General features: G+C 29.1%; 1 protein-coding gene across 2 annotated transcripts in view; it reads right to left on the reverse strand.

The window, feature by feature from the left end:
* Nucleotides 1-18274, reverse strand: part of LOC118188907 (papilin-like) — a 345995-nt gene that overhangs the window by 10695 nt on the left and 317026 nt on the right. For both annotated transcript variants that reach the window (XM_035359431.2, XM_035359432.2), the window contains 9 exons: nt 16393-16560; nt 14038-14232; nt 10178-10366; nt 6317-6367; nt 6064-6234; nt 5496-5656; nt 5278-5368; nt 2013-2168; nt 473-514 (listed from right to left, as the gene is read on the reverse strand). In XM_035359431.2, coding sequence (XP_035215322.2) covers nt 473-514; nt 2013-2168; nt 5278-5368; nt 5496-5656; nt 6064-6234; nt 6317-6367; nt 10178-10366; nt 14038-14232; nt 16393-16560 — 1224 coding nt within the window. The remainder of the gene's footprint in view (nt 1-472; nt 515-2012; nt 2169-5277; nt 5369-5495; nt 5657-6063; nt 6235-6316; nt 6368-10177; nt 10367-14037; nt 14233-16392; nt 16561-18274) is intronic.

The raw sequence follows: 18274 nt of genomic DNA on the forward strand, positions 1-18274 counted from the left end.
CTAATATAGCCTACTGCAGACTAACATGCCACTGAGTTTATATACCCAGAGATTTTAAATGTTGCAGTTCGTTATATATATTTGTTCTTATCTTGAAGAGCAGAGAGAATCTTCTTTTTTGCTTTTAAATATTGTAATAATGTGAAATAGAAATGTATCAACACATTCCAATTTGGGAAAACAAATTAAAACCTTTTTTAGAAAAAATTTTCATTTCCAGCGAAGAAATAATGAGGGCGTTTGCAAAAGCATTTTAAAAGAAAACCATATTATGTGACAGATAAAGAGAATTACCTTCTAAATCTAAATAAAAATAAGTCAGCAATAAGTATAATACCTATAAATATATTGATTGCAACAAAAATTAGCCAGGTTATAAAAATGCAAATCATAAATTTTAAGCAATAAAAATTGTCTTGTAAGTTTTAATATGTTTACTCTTTTATGATTATTAAAATGTTCAATGTCTCACCTGCATCTTCTATGTTATTCTCAGCATCTGTTGTTTCTATATCTAAAACGTAAAATTGTATTAAAACTCAAATTTTGAGATTTTATTAATTCGTATATTAAAATAACTAATCATGAAATCATTCAATTAGCACAATAACACAATTTAAAATTGTATTTTGTTTTTACTTGACAAAATAATTTACAGACATTTAGGTAAGGTTTACAAGCATAAAGACACCTGAAAGTACTTGCATGGTAATGAGGAAAGGGGGACTTGAAATCATCCATTATACTCGCAAGAAATTAGTAGTGGACATTTGGCCCTTTTTTTTTCCCTGGTGAGCCACTAATGAAGAAAGAGGGGATAGAGTAACTAATAGTAGAGATGTGCAGGGTCATTCCTAGCGGGGGTGCATCGTGTAAAAGTACTCGGACAGCGAAAATCAAGGGCGGCCGGATTCTCGCAATACTACAACTAAATATTTTAAATTCATTGTAAGTATTTATCATGTGTAATAACTTTTATACAATTTGTCCTGTGTAAGTACTTATTGAATACATAAAAAAAATTAATCATTAAGCATTTTTTTTTTAAATTTTGGGGGCGGCAGTCCTAGGAAAGTACATAGGCAGCCAATGGCCTAGGAGGCCCTCCAGATGTGTAAAAACTCTGCTATACTTTTAATAATAACTGTAAAGCAAAAATAATCAGGCTAAGTATTGTGAAACTTGTGAAATAAAAGCAAGAAATGGAATACAGCTTCTCATGGCTGTTGTCATAGCCAGTGCAGCCATACCAAGAAACAGAACTTAGGGGCAGCAAAAGTTTTAGAATTTAGAGGAGTATCAAGCAGTAAAAAATTGTCATAGCAAAATTTTGAATCTAGGGTTGTGATAGGCAGTAAAATTGGGATCCACAGAGATTGCACTGTGTGGCAAAATGCCTAGCCACCAGTCCCTACATGCACCTTTTCAACAACATTGTGAAAGTTCAAAGAGCACTACAGCTGTCAAGCAAATGATGCAACCAACTAACTGCATCTTAAGAAAGGAGAGGTACATCTGACAATATTTGTTGCCATAGATTCAGTTTCTTTCCGATTAATTAAAACTACAGTTTTTCATGTGATAAAAACATAGAAATGCTCTAAGCTGCTATTTATGCATTGTGCTGCTATACAGAAATGTTTGAAGAGAGAGAGAGAGAGAGAGAAAAAAACTAAGCAATGTTCAGAATACCTTAACTTTTTGTCTAAAAAAGCACAGATTTAAAGTTTGCTTATCTAATAAATGACACTTCCCTTGTTTCATTTCCCAACTTTTTAATTTTTTTATAAGTTGTTAAAAAGGAATATAAAAGAAGACAGTGAAAAATAGTTTAATTAATTATAAGTATTTTGAACATATTTGTTGTATTTAACACAATTTCATTTAATATGGCATCCACTTGGATTAGTTGACTATGTTAATTGAGGAATTCCTCCATACAATTTTCATAAAGCAATGAAATGCATTAATATATAAACTAATCAACTAAAAATGATACATAATCTATTTACCAGTGAATGTTGGTAATACACATATTTTTGCACATGAGACAGCACAGCATTTTAACCCTCCTGGACAATCTGCATCGGACTGGCATCTGTCATGACAAGTACCATTTAAGAGATGCTCTGATGTAGAAGTAGGAGGACATTCACCATTCTTAGATTCTTGAAAAACAAAAGGAAAAAATACATTCAAATTGAATGAATTCTCACTGCATAGAAAATAATCTAAAGTTTACTTCTTGTACCATAATTTTACCTTGAAATTTTTAAATTTCATTTCAAAAAAGCAATTTCAGATAAAGCATTACAATCCCTAGATCTGGCAAGAATTCTGATAAATGTTTTCTTGGGTATTACTGTTAACTCCAAATTCAGGAGGTGTTTAAATTATCTGAATTAAGAAAGCTACACAACAGCACTGTTCTTGAACTTTGTGCAAGTTCTTTGAACAGTTCATAACATTTTTGGAAATTACTTGACCTATGATGTACCATTTAGAAGGTATCCTTCACTTTCAGAGAAAATGTCAATATAGAATTAAAAACTGGGCAAAAAAGCAGCTTTGTCACAGACATTTCAGGGATCCCCACCCCCTCTGAAGAAGTAGGACCTGCATCTGAATGTCCTCAAAATTGGCAGAATTATTCTGTGCCAAACTAAGGGTAGCTTTCTATTTTTTTGCTTAATTTTAAATAATCGAGATTAAATAATTATATGAGATTTTGAAAACAAAAATTGCATTTCAGTTATAAAAGAAAATGTATTTTGTAGGCCTTACACTATTAAAGTAAAACATCTGATCCGAATATAAAATCCTGCCAAATACGAAAGTTACCAGAAATGTCACCAAACACTCCAGCAAAGTTTAAATGAAGAGATCATTCTTTATTTAGTTAGATAACACAGAGATAATTATGGATACAGTAAATTTATTATCACATTTAATAAACCATTTAAATCACTTATTGTAATTTTTCATGCTATATGACTTGTTTATTCATTTTCAAAATCACTTATCATGGTTTTTATTGATGCCCAGATGCTGTAACTCTAAAAAATCTCCATTTCACTAACCATTGTCACTAAACCACACTGTTTGGAGACAATGTATACATGTTAATAGTATTTCAAGCTCTATGATGGTGTTGCAAGTTCCTCATTTACTAATTTTTAAAAAATTTTAAAATACTCTGCTTACCTGAACTTTCCAGCAAGTTGAATGCCAGATAGCTGAGCTTTTAATATATTTTAATCTGATTTTGAAATTTGCTGACTCAGTTTACTTAGTGCAGTTTGTATTTTTGAACTTTTATTAGGTTCCTATGATGATAGTACTGGGCTTTCAGCAAAACAGTCTTTGCTCATTGCTTAACTGAATTCATAGAACCCGTTTCAGATAAGATAGTAATCAAGTATATTTTGAATAAACTATCAATGGAATATAGCAGTTTTTATAATGCTTCACTTGAAAATGAAAGAAATTTATCTACATTTATCTCAAGATTAATGGAGGGGAAAACTCAGGTTGGAATTAGGGATCTAAATAACAGTAACAATAATTAATTTGCACTTGTGTCCAGTCAATTTAAAACTACAGTAAAGGCAATTAAAGGAAACGTTAAAAATGTTATTTAATATTTGTCAAAATAACATTTTAAAATGTTTAATCTGTGGAAGTTCTCATTTATATAGCGTTAATCCTATTACAACCCAAAAACCAAATAAACGAAATGTCACAAAAATAGAGAACAAAGAATATCGTTATACAATTTAATTAAAGATTTGACAGATAAAGGATTAATTACTCCTAAGGAGGAATTCATGTACCAACTTCATAGAACCGTTTCCTTTATAAAATCCATAAAATTTAAAAACAGTGCTAAATTTATCAGCTTGATTTTTGAGAAATATAATGCAATTTTAACATTTAATACTAAAGCTAAAATTGAGAGGGGTACTGAAAATTAATATTATATATTCTGCTTCTATATATAAGCCGTTTCCTTTATAAAATCCATAAAATTTAAGAACAGTGCTAAATTTATCAGCTTGATTTTTGAGAAATATAATGCAATTTAAACAATTAATACTAAAGTTAAAATTGAGAGGGGCACTGAAAATTAATATCATATTAAATATACATCATATTAAACCATTGAAATGATCCAGCCATCTTGTACAAATGTGCATAAAATACAACATTTAGAACAACATTAGCGCCCTCTTTCCTATATATCTGACAGATATACACACTGATATACCACTGAAGAACAAACATATTTTAGAGGTTCTTTTATTGAATTAGGTAAAAGTCACATGAACCAGAAATGAACAAACAAAGAATAATTGCTCTATTTACAAAGAAACCTGAACTTCTGGCATTCTCCGAATGTTCATGTGAAATTAAATATAGCATATCAGTTTACTTGAAGAATTAAGATTCCTACAAAAATTTAAACTGACTGCCAAGAATTAATAGACTGGATTTAAAAAGAAAAAAAATGGAGTGTCAAGGTACAGGAACCAAAAATATTTTTTTGTGAATATGAATTGCAGCAGGAATATTCATCGGTTATTCTCAAAATAAGAAAAAAATGTTTTTACTAAGTATATACTGCTGCAAAACTGAAAAGAGAACTTTTAAAACATGAACATAATTGACTGACTAAAATTAAGTCTTAACCCAAACAAGGGGAACTGATGGTATTTGTTTATATATATATAACTAATCTAGTTTTTCAATATTTGGGAAAATTGATGTTATTTATGTATAAAAGATTAACTGAGTTTCTTAGATCTGGAATCAGATAATATTGTTTATTATACAGATATTCTGGCACAGTGAATGTTCTTTAATTAAAATTATATGTGTCCTTTTCTTAACGTTTAATTTAAGTTTTGGTTTTAGCAAATATCCATCAATAAGCATGCTCACACTTCCTGTTCTCCTTAGCATAATATATTAACTTAAAATATATTAACTTAGCATTAACTTCATATTTCTGCTTTTCTTTTCATACAAAATGTATACAACAGCAGCTAATGCAGAAAGTTGATATACATGCAAAGAATCATACTAATTAAGAATAAACTATTGGCAACAAACTAAATACTAAAACAATATTGCCAGGCAATTTTTAGCACAAATTCAAATTTGCTATTTATAAATAAAACGATACCTCTGACATAAAATGAAAAAAGGAAAAATTTTTATGAGTAAATTATATTTAGCATTTATATAAAAATTATGTTAGATACTTTTAAAACATACTTAAGCGACACAGTGGTTGAGAGCGGAAATCACCATCAGAAATCTTATGCTTCTCAACCACACACTGAGAGCCTTCAGGGCAGTTGTGATTCTGAAAGTTATAAATGCAACTATTGTAAAATACTTAATGTAATACAGACATAATAGAAAAATATACTGTTTATAAAAGAAAACTCTGGAAAAACAATGTACTAAATCAAGAAATATAGAACTCTTACTTCACAAGGATTTGAGCATAAGCATGAAATGCAACCTCTGATATCCACCACTTCTTCAATACCATGTGGACATTGCAAATGACCACAGTTACTAGTTGGACAATTATGAATATTTACAGGAACTGCTTCTTTAACAGCTGCATCACCAACAGCCCCTGATCCTGCAAATACACAAATTTCATTAGCAAATAACTGTCAAACTGTACAGTGAATCCTGTCATGGTGACTACATCCTCTTAAAATTAATGCTATTTCTGAAAAAATAAACAAACATCAATACTTGATATTTCTAAACAGATATTCTGTCAGGAAACAATTACTTTAATAGAAGACCAAAAACATCTGGAACTATGAGAGGCTGTCCTGGGGAAGTTTTATAGTATTTACCTATTTCTAAAGTCATTTAATTTATTAAAAATAATGATTTGTGATTAGTACCAAAAAGCCAAATGGTTAAGCTTTCAAAATATTTTTAATATTTAGAAACAATAAATGAAAAGGTAGTCTAAGAGTGGTCACATTAAAATTGCTTTAAGTGGATTAGAAATAGCAGAGATTATTAAAATACCTTGTACACCAGAGCAGAAACGCATGCATAGATCTGCATTCTTGAAGCGATTCTTGTTCCCTCCACAGCCTCTGTACACGAATGGAAGGCACATTGCCTTGTGAGGATCATAGTAAAATCGACTCTGAGAATACCCACAATGTCCTTCATCAGGAGCTAGTCGACATATGTCTGAAAAATCAAAAATCAGTAAATTTTAGAAAAAAAAAAATTATGCATATTAAAAAAAAATTAAGTATATAAATTTATTTACCTTCATTTGTTATAAAAGATGCAGCAGCTACAGTAGAATGAGTTGGTTTCGCTAAAATAAATAAGTAATGTTAATATGGTAATAAACTAGTAGTTAAAATATCAAATTAAAATAATATCTGAAAGTCGTATAAATTTATTTATCTATAATATGCATCTGATAACAGAATCCAATTCATTATAATCATAAACGTCTTGGAGATACAGTGGATACCAGTAATCACAAAATTTTGCAGAATCCAGACCAAGAAATAAATGGAAAATTATTAGAAACAAGGAAAGTTTCTGATCACAATATTGGCTACAAGTAGGAAAAATAAAAAAATGTATTATTGCTATGGTGATCGAATTATCAGTCTCCTGAATGTGTGCAACTTTATACTCCCATCCCAGTGTGGATGCGTTTCCAGCACATGATTATCCTGATTCTTTAATGTTGAACAATACGATGATTAGCAGCTTTATAAAAGCCCTTCATTTGAAGACCATCTATATTAAAATACAAACTCGCCAAATGAACTTAAAAACCTATAAAACTATTTATTTACAGTGTAGTTGTAATTGCACTATTGGCAAATAAAATTATTTGAAATATTACATAAGTTATGAAATTATGAGTAGGGATGCAATATGAAAATATACCTTGTTTCTTTGCATATTTATCCTACTTGTGTTTTAGCTGTCTGAAAGGATATGACTCGCAGACTGAAAGTTTGAAAATATATGAATTAGAAAATTTAAACTAACTCGCATAACTTTGTGCTTATTTAATTCAGGAAATGGACAGCTTCCCAAGAATGGCTATTTCCAGGATTTTGTGGTCTGGTATTTTTGCATATGCTTTTAAACACCACATTCAAGATGCTTTACTATCCCATCCAAGGTCATTTATTCTTCCTTCCCATAGACACAAAAAGGGAAGTGGAAGAGACACAAAGACTGCACCACCAGGAAATTAAAACTTCAAGGGTGTGAACAGAGACTCCAGAAAGACTGTTGTTTTTCCAAAGGGCAGATATCTCACCTTTAACCAAAAGCATAGTATGCATGTAGTAATATCATCCTATTACCTTTCTCCATGCTATCATTTCCATAAATTCAAATATTTACAATAGAATACTTTGGTAATAAAAATATAAAACTGTTACAGGACTTTATCAACAATCCCCAGATTTAAATTATATATTTCAAATACAAAATCTACTTTTACCTATATCCTAAGCAATGAATACCTTGCAATGTGGAAATTTAAAATAATAATAAAAGGGAGAGAGATTACATTAAATGAATAGCAATATCAGCATATTTGTTCAAAAGTGCTTTATAACCCACTAAGTTCTTCCATTACTTCCCTCAGAAATGGTAGATGTTGCATAACTCTTCTCTGTTTCCCAAGTGGTAAAATTAATGAAGAAAACTGGAAACTGTGCAAGTAAATACAAGGTATAAAAAGCAAAATTTATAAAAATGATAACTATCCATAAATAGTATATTACAGTACAAAGTCTTTAATCCGGACCTCAAAGCTATGAACTTTCTGTCATGCATAGCATTTACTAGTTGCTCTTTATTTCATGAATTACGATTTCATATTTTTTATTTTATAATTTCTGCATGCCATCTTACCAGATTTAAATTGATGGTCTATAATCCGGAAAAAACCCTAATCCGGAATCACCAAAGTCCTGACGAGTCTGGATTAAAAACTTTGTACTGTAATATATTTTAAAAGTTAAAATGGTATATTAGGATTTTGCACTAAGCAAATCAACCAAATTAAAAAAAAAAAAAAAAAAAAAAAAAGGAGAAAAATCAATTAAATGCTTCCTGGATATAGGAGAGTCAGATTCAGCCCAAATCAGTTCATTCTGAATTTTTATTAGATCTGTAGGTATGTTAACGTAAAGTGTCCAAGCTATTGTCTAATTTTAAGAATATTTCATACTCACAATCTCTCTTGCTTGACACTGATCACTGAATGAGAACTGTCCCAGTCTAGGTAACATGAATATTTCAAATTTGGTTCTGTTCATATAGCTTTTGTCTTAATATATCTCAAATCAATACACAGTTCAATTAAATTGCAAGAGTCAGAGCCTGGTTATCCCAATATGTCCCAGGTCTTAGAGGGCCCTCAAATTATCTTAGCTCTTCAAAACTTTATTTGTTCTCATATGAAAGTAACAATACAAACTCTGAAAGGATATTGTGCTTAGGAGCCCACACTATCTTTATCAGGTTCTGGTAAGAACAGATTTTGTGGTATATGACAAATGCCACTTTCATCAGTAATAAAATCACTATAGAATCTGGTAGTAATTAATGGATCTCATATGCTCGATTCGTAAGTTTCGGATTCAATTTCGGAACTCTAATAATCAATGTTAATATAATAAAATAATAATATAAATAAGCTAATATTAATTGCCAGTGACTTTGGGGCAGTGAAAATATATATATAAACAAGCTTTTGCCAAATTCTGTTTTGATATAAAGAATAGACTGAGATAAATAATAAATTCCGAAATAAAACAAACAATATGAATACTTAAATTTTTCAGTATTTGCAATGCTGATAAATACTAATCTGATGTCTGTTACATCTGAACATTGAATTTATGTTTCTCAAAAAACTACTATAGAACAATATTAAGCCAAAATGTTGAAAAATAATAAAAGGAAAATATGCATCAAATATTATATTTTAAATATCTTTGTTGCTTTTACAATCAAATAATCTGCATAATCATCATCTCCTGATTAATAAGCTCATGAAATAATGAAGGAATGAAATAAAAAATAAACTAATGTGTGAAAAGTTACATTTAATACTAATCATTAAGCAAAAGAAAATTAACAGAATATAAAATCTACAGCTTTGTTATGAAAACTGTGTAGACATTTATTGTAATGAATGGTTAAAAAATATTTATATAAAACTCAGCACAAGTATGTTCTCAAGACCAAAAGAAAAATCTTTAAAAAAGGGGGAGGGGGAAAAAGACAAAGTTCTGATGGCAATTGATTAAGTTAGTGCAACTAAATGAAAGGTAAATGGTGGTGTGGTGGTGTGGTGTATTTAATTATGGCAAAGCACACTAGGGCTATCTGCCTAAGGGAAGGGATGCCTTTCGTGGAGGACTTTCTAAGGGAAACTGGCTCGTATACACGTTACACATGGGGAAAACCATGAAAACGCCCATGCAGCCAGCCCATTTGCGGGATTCGAACCTCGGACCGAACTACCAGTGTTCAGCGACGTTACCGCTCGGCCGCTGGTGGGCAAATGAGAGGTAAATGAAAATATGTTGAAGAAAATCATTTATGAAAATATCACAACATATTTCCATTGAATATCAATGAAAATATGTTGAAGAAAAGTGCAAAATGTATTAGAGACATAAAATCATGGTACACAAGAAATTTTTAAAGAATAAAAGAAAATATCATACAGACAAACATCTATAACAATAAAAAGGAAATGCAGTTTTAAGTACATTATCATTAAAGAGTAAAGGAATTTTCAAATTGCAATGGAAATAATAAAAAGTAACTAAACAATAAAAAATGTTACGGGCAAAAAGACCCCCAAAAATAAAAAATTGTCTGGCTGTACTTTTTAATAAAGAAAGGAGGTTACAAATAACCTGGCTTAATATACAGTTTCAAAAGATTAAAAAACATTATAAATTCAGTAAGTATTATTATAAACATTTGGTTTGCTATGCATAATATAACATGGGGCAAAAAAGTATACACTTTAATTCCAATATTTCCTTGGCTCTAATTTCCATGTTATGTGACTGCATGCAATACACACACACAAAAAAAAAAATTTAATATACAAATAATAAATTGCTACCTCGTTTAATGTTAACAGCACTGTTAGTATGACATTTAGCTTCACATTCTTGTAATGTACTGAACCGATTCTCATTTCCATGGCATCCACCATATATAAAGCTCTTGCAAACGCTTTCTGTTGAATCATGATACCACACTTCAAAATAACCTAAACATGGTCCTGGATCTTTAGGTTGATTGCAAGGATCTAAAAACAGATAATTTTCATACAATGAGAAAAACTGAATGAAATATATTTGTAAATAAACAGTAAATATTTGATTTACATTGAGATGCAAATTTGAAGTTGGTTTCGAAAATGGAATTTTCATACCACATTTACAGAAAAATCCACAATAGTCATTATGTTTTATTATTAAACATGGAATACAAATTTACAGGAATTGATAATAAACATTGCACTGACAGTTTTTATAATAGTACAGCATTTGATAAATGCTTATTTTATTAATATTGGAAGTTTAGATGAAAATGTGCCCCATCTTTCCATTTTAAATGCATCTTACGTAATAGTAACTGGCATAAGAATATGATGATATAATGCACTTACCAATATTTCATGTGATACATAAACATATTTTGATGGTTTTGTGTGAATTATGGTTCACATTCAGTACTTTTTATTGGAAACATGTACTATAAAACAAAGGCATAATTGTAACAAAGGCATTGATGCAAGAATTTCTGTAAAAACGTAATAATTTTAAGTGAAAAATTAAAATTAATGCAATTTTAACTTTACAGACAGAAACAGTACCAAAAACACATGTTTTACTTAATCTCTATCATACAGGCACTCTCAAAGGTTTAGAGTCAGAAAAACAATGCACATCAATGCTGTCCCTTGTTATTGTGTTTCAAACCATACTATATGTGAAAAGGTACATCTAATCAACTTGGTTAGTGAAAAATTTATATGCATAATACTTGATATAATGTTTTTCATAGATATTGCAAGAACAGAAGACAAAACTTCTATGTCACCACGTCAACTGTTAACTATGATTATTTGATCAGTGATTTATAAATAACAAAATATATTTAAACATATAAACACATACCCAAAAAATTCTATATTATTTTTTAAGCTTATGCATGAAGTTAAATGTGTAAATATCACTTTTTGAAATTCCTAGTGAGGCAAGTTTTGTTTTAAATATGTTTGATAAATGAATAGTAAAACAATAAGTATGTTTTTATACAAATCTGAGTTATTACTATAAATTAATAATAAATAACAATGAGGGTAAAATTAATTTTAGTTACATTTCAAGCTGTCTTTGGAAAACAGTATATTGAATAACCTCTACTATTCATTCTTTTTATTTTTGGAAAAAAAAAAAAAAACTTTTGTTTCTTAATAATGTCCCTGAAAACCATTTAAAAATACATAATTAAAAAAAATTCGATTTTTAGATGTTTGAATTCATGACACACAGTATGAATTTGCTTAAATTAATTTTAGTTTGAATGCCATACACAAAGTACGACTTTGCTTAATTAATTTTGCTTTCTATTTCTCTTTTATCCTTGGTATCAGCAATAATATAAAGATTCATTTTTTAACTCCCTGATCAGAAAAATCCTAGACTTTAGGATTTTCAGGAATTTTTGAATTTGAACTGGACAGTATATAAGAATAAGTTTATACAGAAGTTTTTAAATGACTGTCCCATGATTTATTTATTTTAAATAACTCAATTTTTTCATGTATGTATTCATTATTCACATCCTATATCTATATGACTAACAAAAGATTAGAAATGTGTCTTATTGAATAAAAATGAACTAGTTAAAAAAAAATTAAAGAAAAGTTGTTTTTAAATGAAAAAATAAGAATGAATCATTTGAATGAATAAAAGAGAGAAATATGACAAATATGGAGAGATCATGTGTGTCAAAAACTGAGCTACAAATTTTGTACATCAGATTAAATAGTGTTGCAATTTTTCATATATTTTCCCTTAAATAATAATTATATCTTATTTATAACAAGTTTAATTTCCTCAATGATAAATATCCTACTTTACTGAATAAAAGAAATGTATTAAAATATTTTCAGGGCAAAAGCTATCATTTTTTGAATTTGATGATACTTTCGCAACAAAACTTCAAAAAGCCTGATGAGATCTCAGACATTCTTGCATTTGGAGAATGAAAAAAATTAATGTTCTTAATATGTAATAATGTAAAAAATGTATTTAAAAAATCTGAAATATACTTTATCTTTCTGTTAAAAATATTTCTTAAGCAATGCCCTTAATTTTAATATTTAAAAATCTTACATATAATCATGAAATAATTAAATCTTCCATCAAAATGAAATTAAATATTTGTAATTCAAATAAAATTAAGCACACATTTGATTTCATTTGAATAAGAATATATAGACAAAATAATTACTTTTATTCAACATTACTTAAAAATTAAAATAAGCACAAACATCTTTTCAATTATGAAAATATTACCTAATTATTTTCAAGAGTAGTTCAAAAAGAAGAGTTTAAATATTCAGTTGAGCAGATTCACACATTATATTTAAATGGATTAAATAAAGAAAGTACAAGCTGGGCTTAATTAATACATTCAAGAAACTAACATATTTCACAAAACCAACTCAAAAAATAGTGATTATAACATATTTAGCTAAAGAATATTTTTAAGGAGTTTTTAAGTATGTGTGTGGGGAGGGCAGACCTCAACAAAACATTTTTCAATCATGTACATTCAACTGTTATCTGTATGGAAACATTTTGAAAGTTAAACATGAATTTTCAGCAATCAAAAGGGGGAGAAAGTAAAGAGTATATTTTCTTTATCCAAATTAGTGATTAGCATCGAATCTCCTAATAAATCAAATTAGGCTTGTAAAATTATTCTAACAGTCTGTTTTGCTATGATGCTATGATTTTCAGTTCTCCTCCAAATAAATCATACATTTTGATATTCTCCATATTCAGAAAATTAAAGTCATGCAATTAAAACCACATGAATTTCAAACAACAATTAGGGGGTCCACAAAAGCTTTGATAAAACTAAATAAATTACATAGTTGAAAAACAATGCATTTTAAATTTTCTGCATTTGTTTATATATATATATTGTGTGTCCCAAATGATTAATACACTGTATTTCATTAGAATAACATAAAAATCCTTTCATATGATAGATATAGTAAGGTATATAAACATCACGCATTATTTATTACAAATAAAGTTTTTAAATAGTGCAACTTTTTAATACAAGAGTTCTCAATAATTCAATATATCACTAATTTCTTCTTACTGATTCAGTTCATAAAATGGGCTTCTGAGATGTATTAAATAGTTTTAAAAAGTACCTTCTGATGAAGTTAAGAAAGCTTTTTAACATTTTACGTAAAATGTAAAAGAAATTAAATAGATTTTTTTAGTGAAGATATTACATAATATGCAGATGAAATTCATTCCGTATAAAATGGTGTTAACTCAAATTAAAATTCACTGTTGAATCTTGCATACTACCCAAAGCTGATGGATAATATGTTGAAGCTTCATTTAAAAAATATTTTAAGTCATTTTTTTACTCAAATAATAATCAATATGACTCAAGAATTAATTTTAGTTTATTTTAAAGTCTAATTCACTATCAAGATTGAATATTTTTTATATCATTCATTAATATGCAAATTTCCTGAACAGTGTGAAAAACATCAAAATGAGCATTTTCAATAGATTTATAAATACCTTTTTTATTTGGTTGATAAAATGACAATTCAATGTATTGTATTTAAAATAATTTTTAATCATAATATTATGTTAATGATACAGAAGATTTTCATGATACATAATTTTCATGGAAAAAAAAATTAGTATTTACCTGAAGATATCAGACTGTCACTTGATGGCCATTTTTTACATTGAATTTCACAAGTTTCTCTGTCATTAAAACGGTTACCATTCCCTTGACATCCACTATAAGAAAACTCTTGACACACGCCATGTTCTCGGTCAAAGTACCATTGTGTGAAAGAACCACTGCAAGGACCACGAATCTTGGGAAGCTTGCATACATCTTCAAATAGAAATACAATTTCAGCAACTAATAAACTACATTCAGAAAGCTGCAGATGAAACACAAAATGATAATAGCTTCCATGAATGTTAAGAAGTTTGAAAAACTTGTTCCCACATAATATCAAAATTCAAATTTTAAAAAATACTTTGAAAAAATTTTAATACATCTAAATAAAAGTTTTATATTGCTGAATCAATGTCTGAAATGCTATCAGAATGAATAATAACATAAAATCCTAAATTTAAAAATATAATATTAAAAATTATTTTGTTACAAGAAACATTTTGCAATGAAAAACTTCGTCAATTTTGAAATGAAACTTTGGTAAATCAACCCTTCAAAAATAAATTTATTATAAAGAGAATTATATTTCTCCATTATAATAGTTTAAGTCAAGAAATAGTCATTTATTAACCCGAAATTAAACATTAAATAAAAATGATTTATTCTTCAAAAAAATATGAAAAAGTATATAGCATGTGGATGCACAAACTTACACAAACTTCATTATAAAATTGACACTTATAGATAGTTTAAATTTTAAAAAAAAAATGCATTTAATACATTGCTACATTTTAAAATTTGTAAATGGTATCACAGATGAATATCTTCTGAGAGTAAGAAAAAAATGAATAAACAGGCAATAATAAAAGATAACTCCTATCATTAAAAAAATGATAAAAAATACTTCAAGTTCAGGGAAAAACTCTATTTTGTTCCAAATCAAGCAGCATGAATTCAGTTATTCTAGCTTACAAGCGCATGAGTGGTAAAGTTTCTGAACACTTGGGATCAGATCCTGGTGAACAGGTTAGCTGCACGGTTGGTTTTCAGGGTTTACCCAATGTGTAACATGGATCGGGGCCAGTTGCCAATAAAAAGTCTTCCACAAAGGCATCCCTTCCCCATAGGCAGATAGTCCTTGAGTTGCTTTGCTTTAATCAATAAGCCTAACCTAACCTGATCTGAAATGCATTCGATACTCCGAGGTATCAAAGGATTAAGATATTTTTCAGTATGAAATCTGTATCAAACCTCACATCACGTAATTTTTTGTTATGAACCTACTTGGGTATATGAAAACTAAAAAAATCAATGACAGTGTGAAAAGAAACTTTATAACAGATTCTTAAAAGTAATTCTGTTTCAACTGTGCATAGTCCACATATCTCAGATAATCTTCAGGCAGATAATGACTGCAACATACAATATTTTTGCTAAAGCATTTTTTGTTGTTTTGTAAGAAAAGGAATTTGGTGAAAATTAGTATTATTATTAAAACGCTGCCTGGACTGGTATAGTGAATACCAATCCTTGCTGTTATATTGCTAGGGCTCGGATTGTAATCCCAGAGAAAGCTTCGATGTTTGTCAAGGCAACATCGAGATATTCAAAATACTGGCGAGTTGAAAGTACTCTTGTGAAGATTAATGGTAAGGATAAAGGGGTGAAAGAAACTTTGGATCTGTTTTCCTGGGGTGTCCTTCATCTAAACTGGAATGGAATGTTGTTATGGGTGTAAAATCTGTTGTGCCCTGTGATGGACACTAGGCAGCATTCCTGCTGATGAGAAAGCTAAATGACCAATGAGTATTGGCCATTCAAAATGAATACATTAAAGCTGCAGATATTAGCCATTTCAGACAACATTATTATTAAAAATTTTACACTATAAAGTCACGTAATTTAATGCATTTATATATTATTTGTAATATTGCATATTAAAATCACTAAAACACCATTTTTTTTAAGTTTAGCAGCTTTTGATTCATCTTTTAGATGAATGCATATTAATTCATCATATAAATGAATAAAATTACCACTTTGTCAAATAACATTTCATGTAACAAGAATTTTTCAATATTACCCATATTTAGGGAAGGTTCCAAATTTACCGTATAATTTTTCATAATTCTGCTTTTCCCTCACAAAAATGAAGAGAAGTGATGGGTTGGTGGCTCTTAATAGAATGTCTTACTTAAGATCCCTGTTTGTCATTAGAACCCTAAATAATTCTTCAATTCAGGCTTCTAAGTCAGAAATAAATACTGCACTAATGAAAATAACACAGTTTTCTGTCATATTATACATATTAAAAAAAAGGAAATACAAAGGGAGGTTATGTGATTCCTTAAAAATAATAATTTGATATCATACCCTGGGAAGCAGCACATTTTACTTCGCATTCCTTCTTAGTGTTGAATCTATTTCCATTACCTCGGCATCCTCCGTAATAAAACTGCTTACATACCCCATCTTTGTCATAAAACCATTGAATTTTTCTTCCACTGCAAGGACCAGCATCAGGTTCGAATGAACAAAATTCTATATAACATTAAAAGTATGAAAAAAATAAGTTTGAGAAAAGTTATTAAATAATTAGTAATTTATTTAAATCTTTAGAGTAATTATTATTTAAGGAAAATAAGAACTATTACAAAAACTTCATTGCCATCTCTTTTTAGATAGATAAAAAAGTGCCTAAAAGATAGATACATTTTTAAATATTAAAAATAGGAAAATAGCTACCATGTATGTAAAAAGACAAAATTTTAAAATGCTAAATCATGAAAATTATTACCGAAGTTACCACCATGGTTGCCAACTTTCACAACTGGCATTTCTAGTAACAAAGAATTTTACATCATGTAATATGGGAAAATGAACATATTAACCACAGTTCAGTGTGCCTTCATATTCAGTTTTTTTTTAATCTATATTTATAAGCACAGATACAGAGATGATTTTATACATTAGAAACATAAGGAATGCATTTTTAAGGAAATAGCATTGGTTGCGCAAATATGAATCAACAAGGCACACGAGAGGTGGAAGTATGAAGTCAATCAAATGACAGATAGCCACAAGTTACAAATGCCAAAAACGCGTATTAAAAAATTCCCTATAGTTATGTGAAAAATTCTTTATTCCAGCTTTTCCATTGGATGTTGATGGACTGAAAGTTATAACAGCTCACCCAGATGACTGGCAAAAGCATGTTATAAAAAGGACGAGATATATAGGATTACAAAATGGATATATGTTACACTGTTAAAGCAGCTCATGGTGAATACTTTTAAAATGAATAAAGGTTTAATTTAAAATAGTAGTAGTTTAACTACAGTACAAAATCTGAAATCCGAACATCCATTATCCAGAATGATATAAAATCCAGACCTCAAAACCACCACCAACTTTTTTTCTTATAGACTTTATGCATGCACATTTGATTCCCCCTCCATACATAATAAAACATCTGGAGAGTCCCGATTATTAATTTCACTTCGACACTAAATAAAATACCTTGTTATTGAAGAAATACTCATTTTAGCATAAATTTGTACGATCAGTAGGTTGGCTCCGTTGCTACGTATTTGCTTGACACATATCTCAAACCGAAACATTTCACATAGATACATCGTTGATCTGACACCGACCTGGTGAATCATTATCTATTATATTTTCCTTTCATCACAGCATCAAATATGACAATTTGTGCCAGCCCTCAATACGGGTTAAGTATATATGAAAATTTATTTATTCAGAACTCTAATAAGCCTTAAGCATGTGCAAGAAATAGACATAAGTATAATAAATAACTAATACAATTCAGGCTTAATTGTCTCTGCACGATAGAAGCAAGATAAAATTTAACAAAACAACTTGTCATTAGTCGCCAAGCTCATGATGCATAGCCAAATATGTATAGTGAAGGATAGCTAAATTTGATGATGATAGCCGCTAATTTTAAAAGTTTTTGGATATCGCAAAATAAAAGTGAGATTTTCCAATTAATGGATTTTATAAAGAAATAAGGAGAAGCGGTAATAAATGAAGATGATATAAAAGAAGTTTTTCATTGTGATGACAATGCTTCTCAATCATCAATCAATTAATGAATGGCAAAATTTGTAGTATGGTTCTAGATCCATAAAATACCTCTACCGTTAGTGAAGAAAGTGACAGAGAAGTTACTGAAAACAAGAAAATTTCAATTGACAAATTAGTATAAATTCTTGAAACAGCAGTTACAAGACTT

The sequence above is a fragment of the Stegodyphus dumicola genome, chromosome 4 (genome assembly GCF_044657685.1).
Source record: "Stegodyphus dumicola isolate Sdum_Otavi_A_Nest chromosome 4, ASM4465768v1".
In the NCBI taxonomy this organism is placed as follows: Eukaryota; Metazoa; Arthropoda; class Arachnida; order Araneae; family Eresidae; genus Stegodyphus; species Stegodyphus dumicola.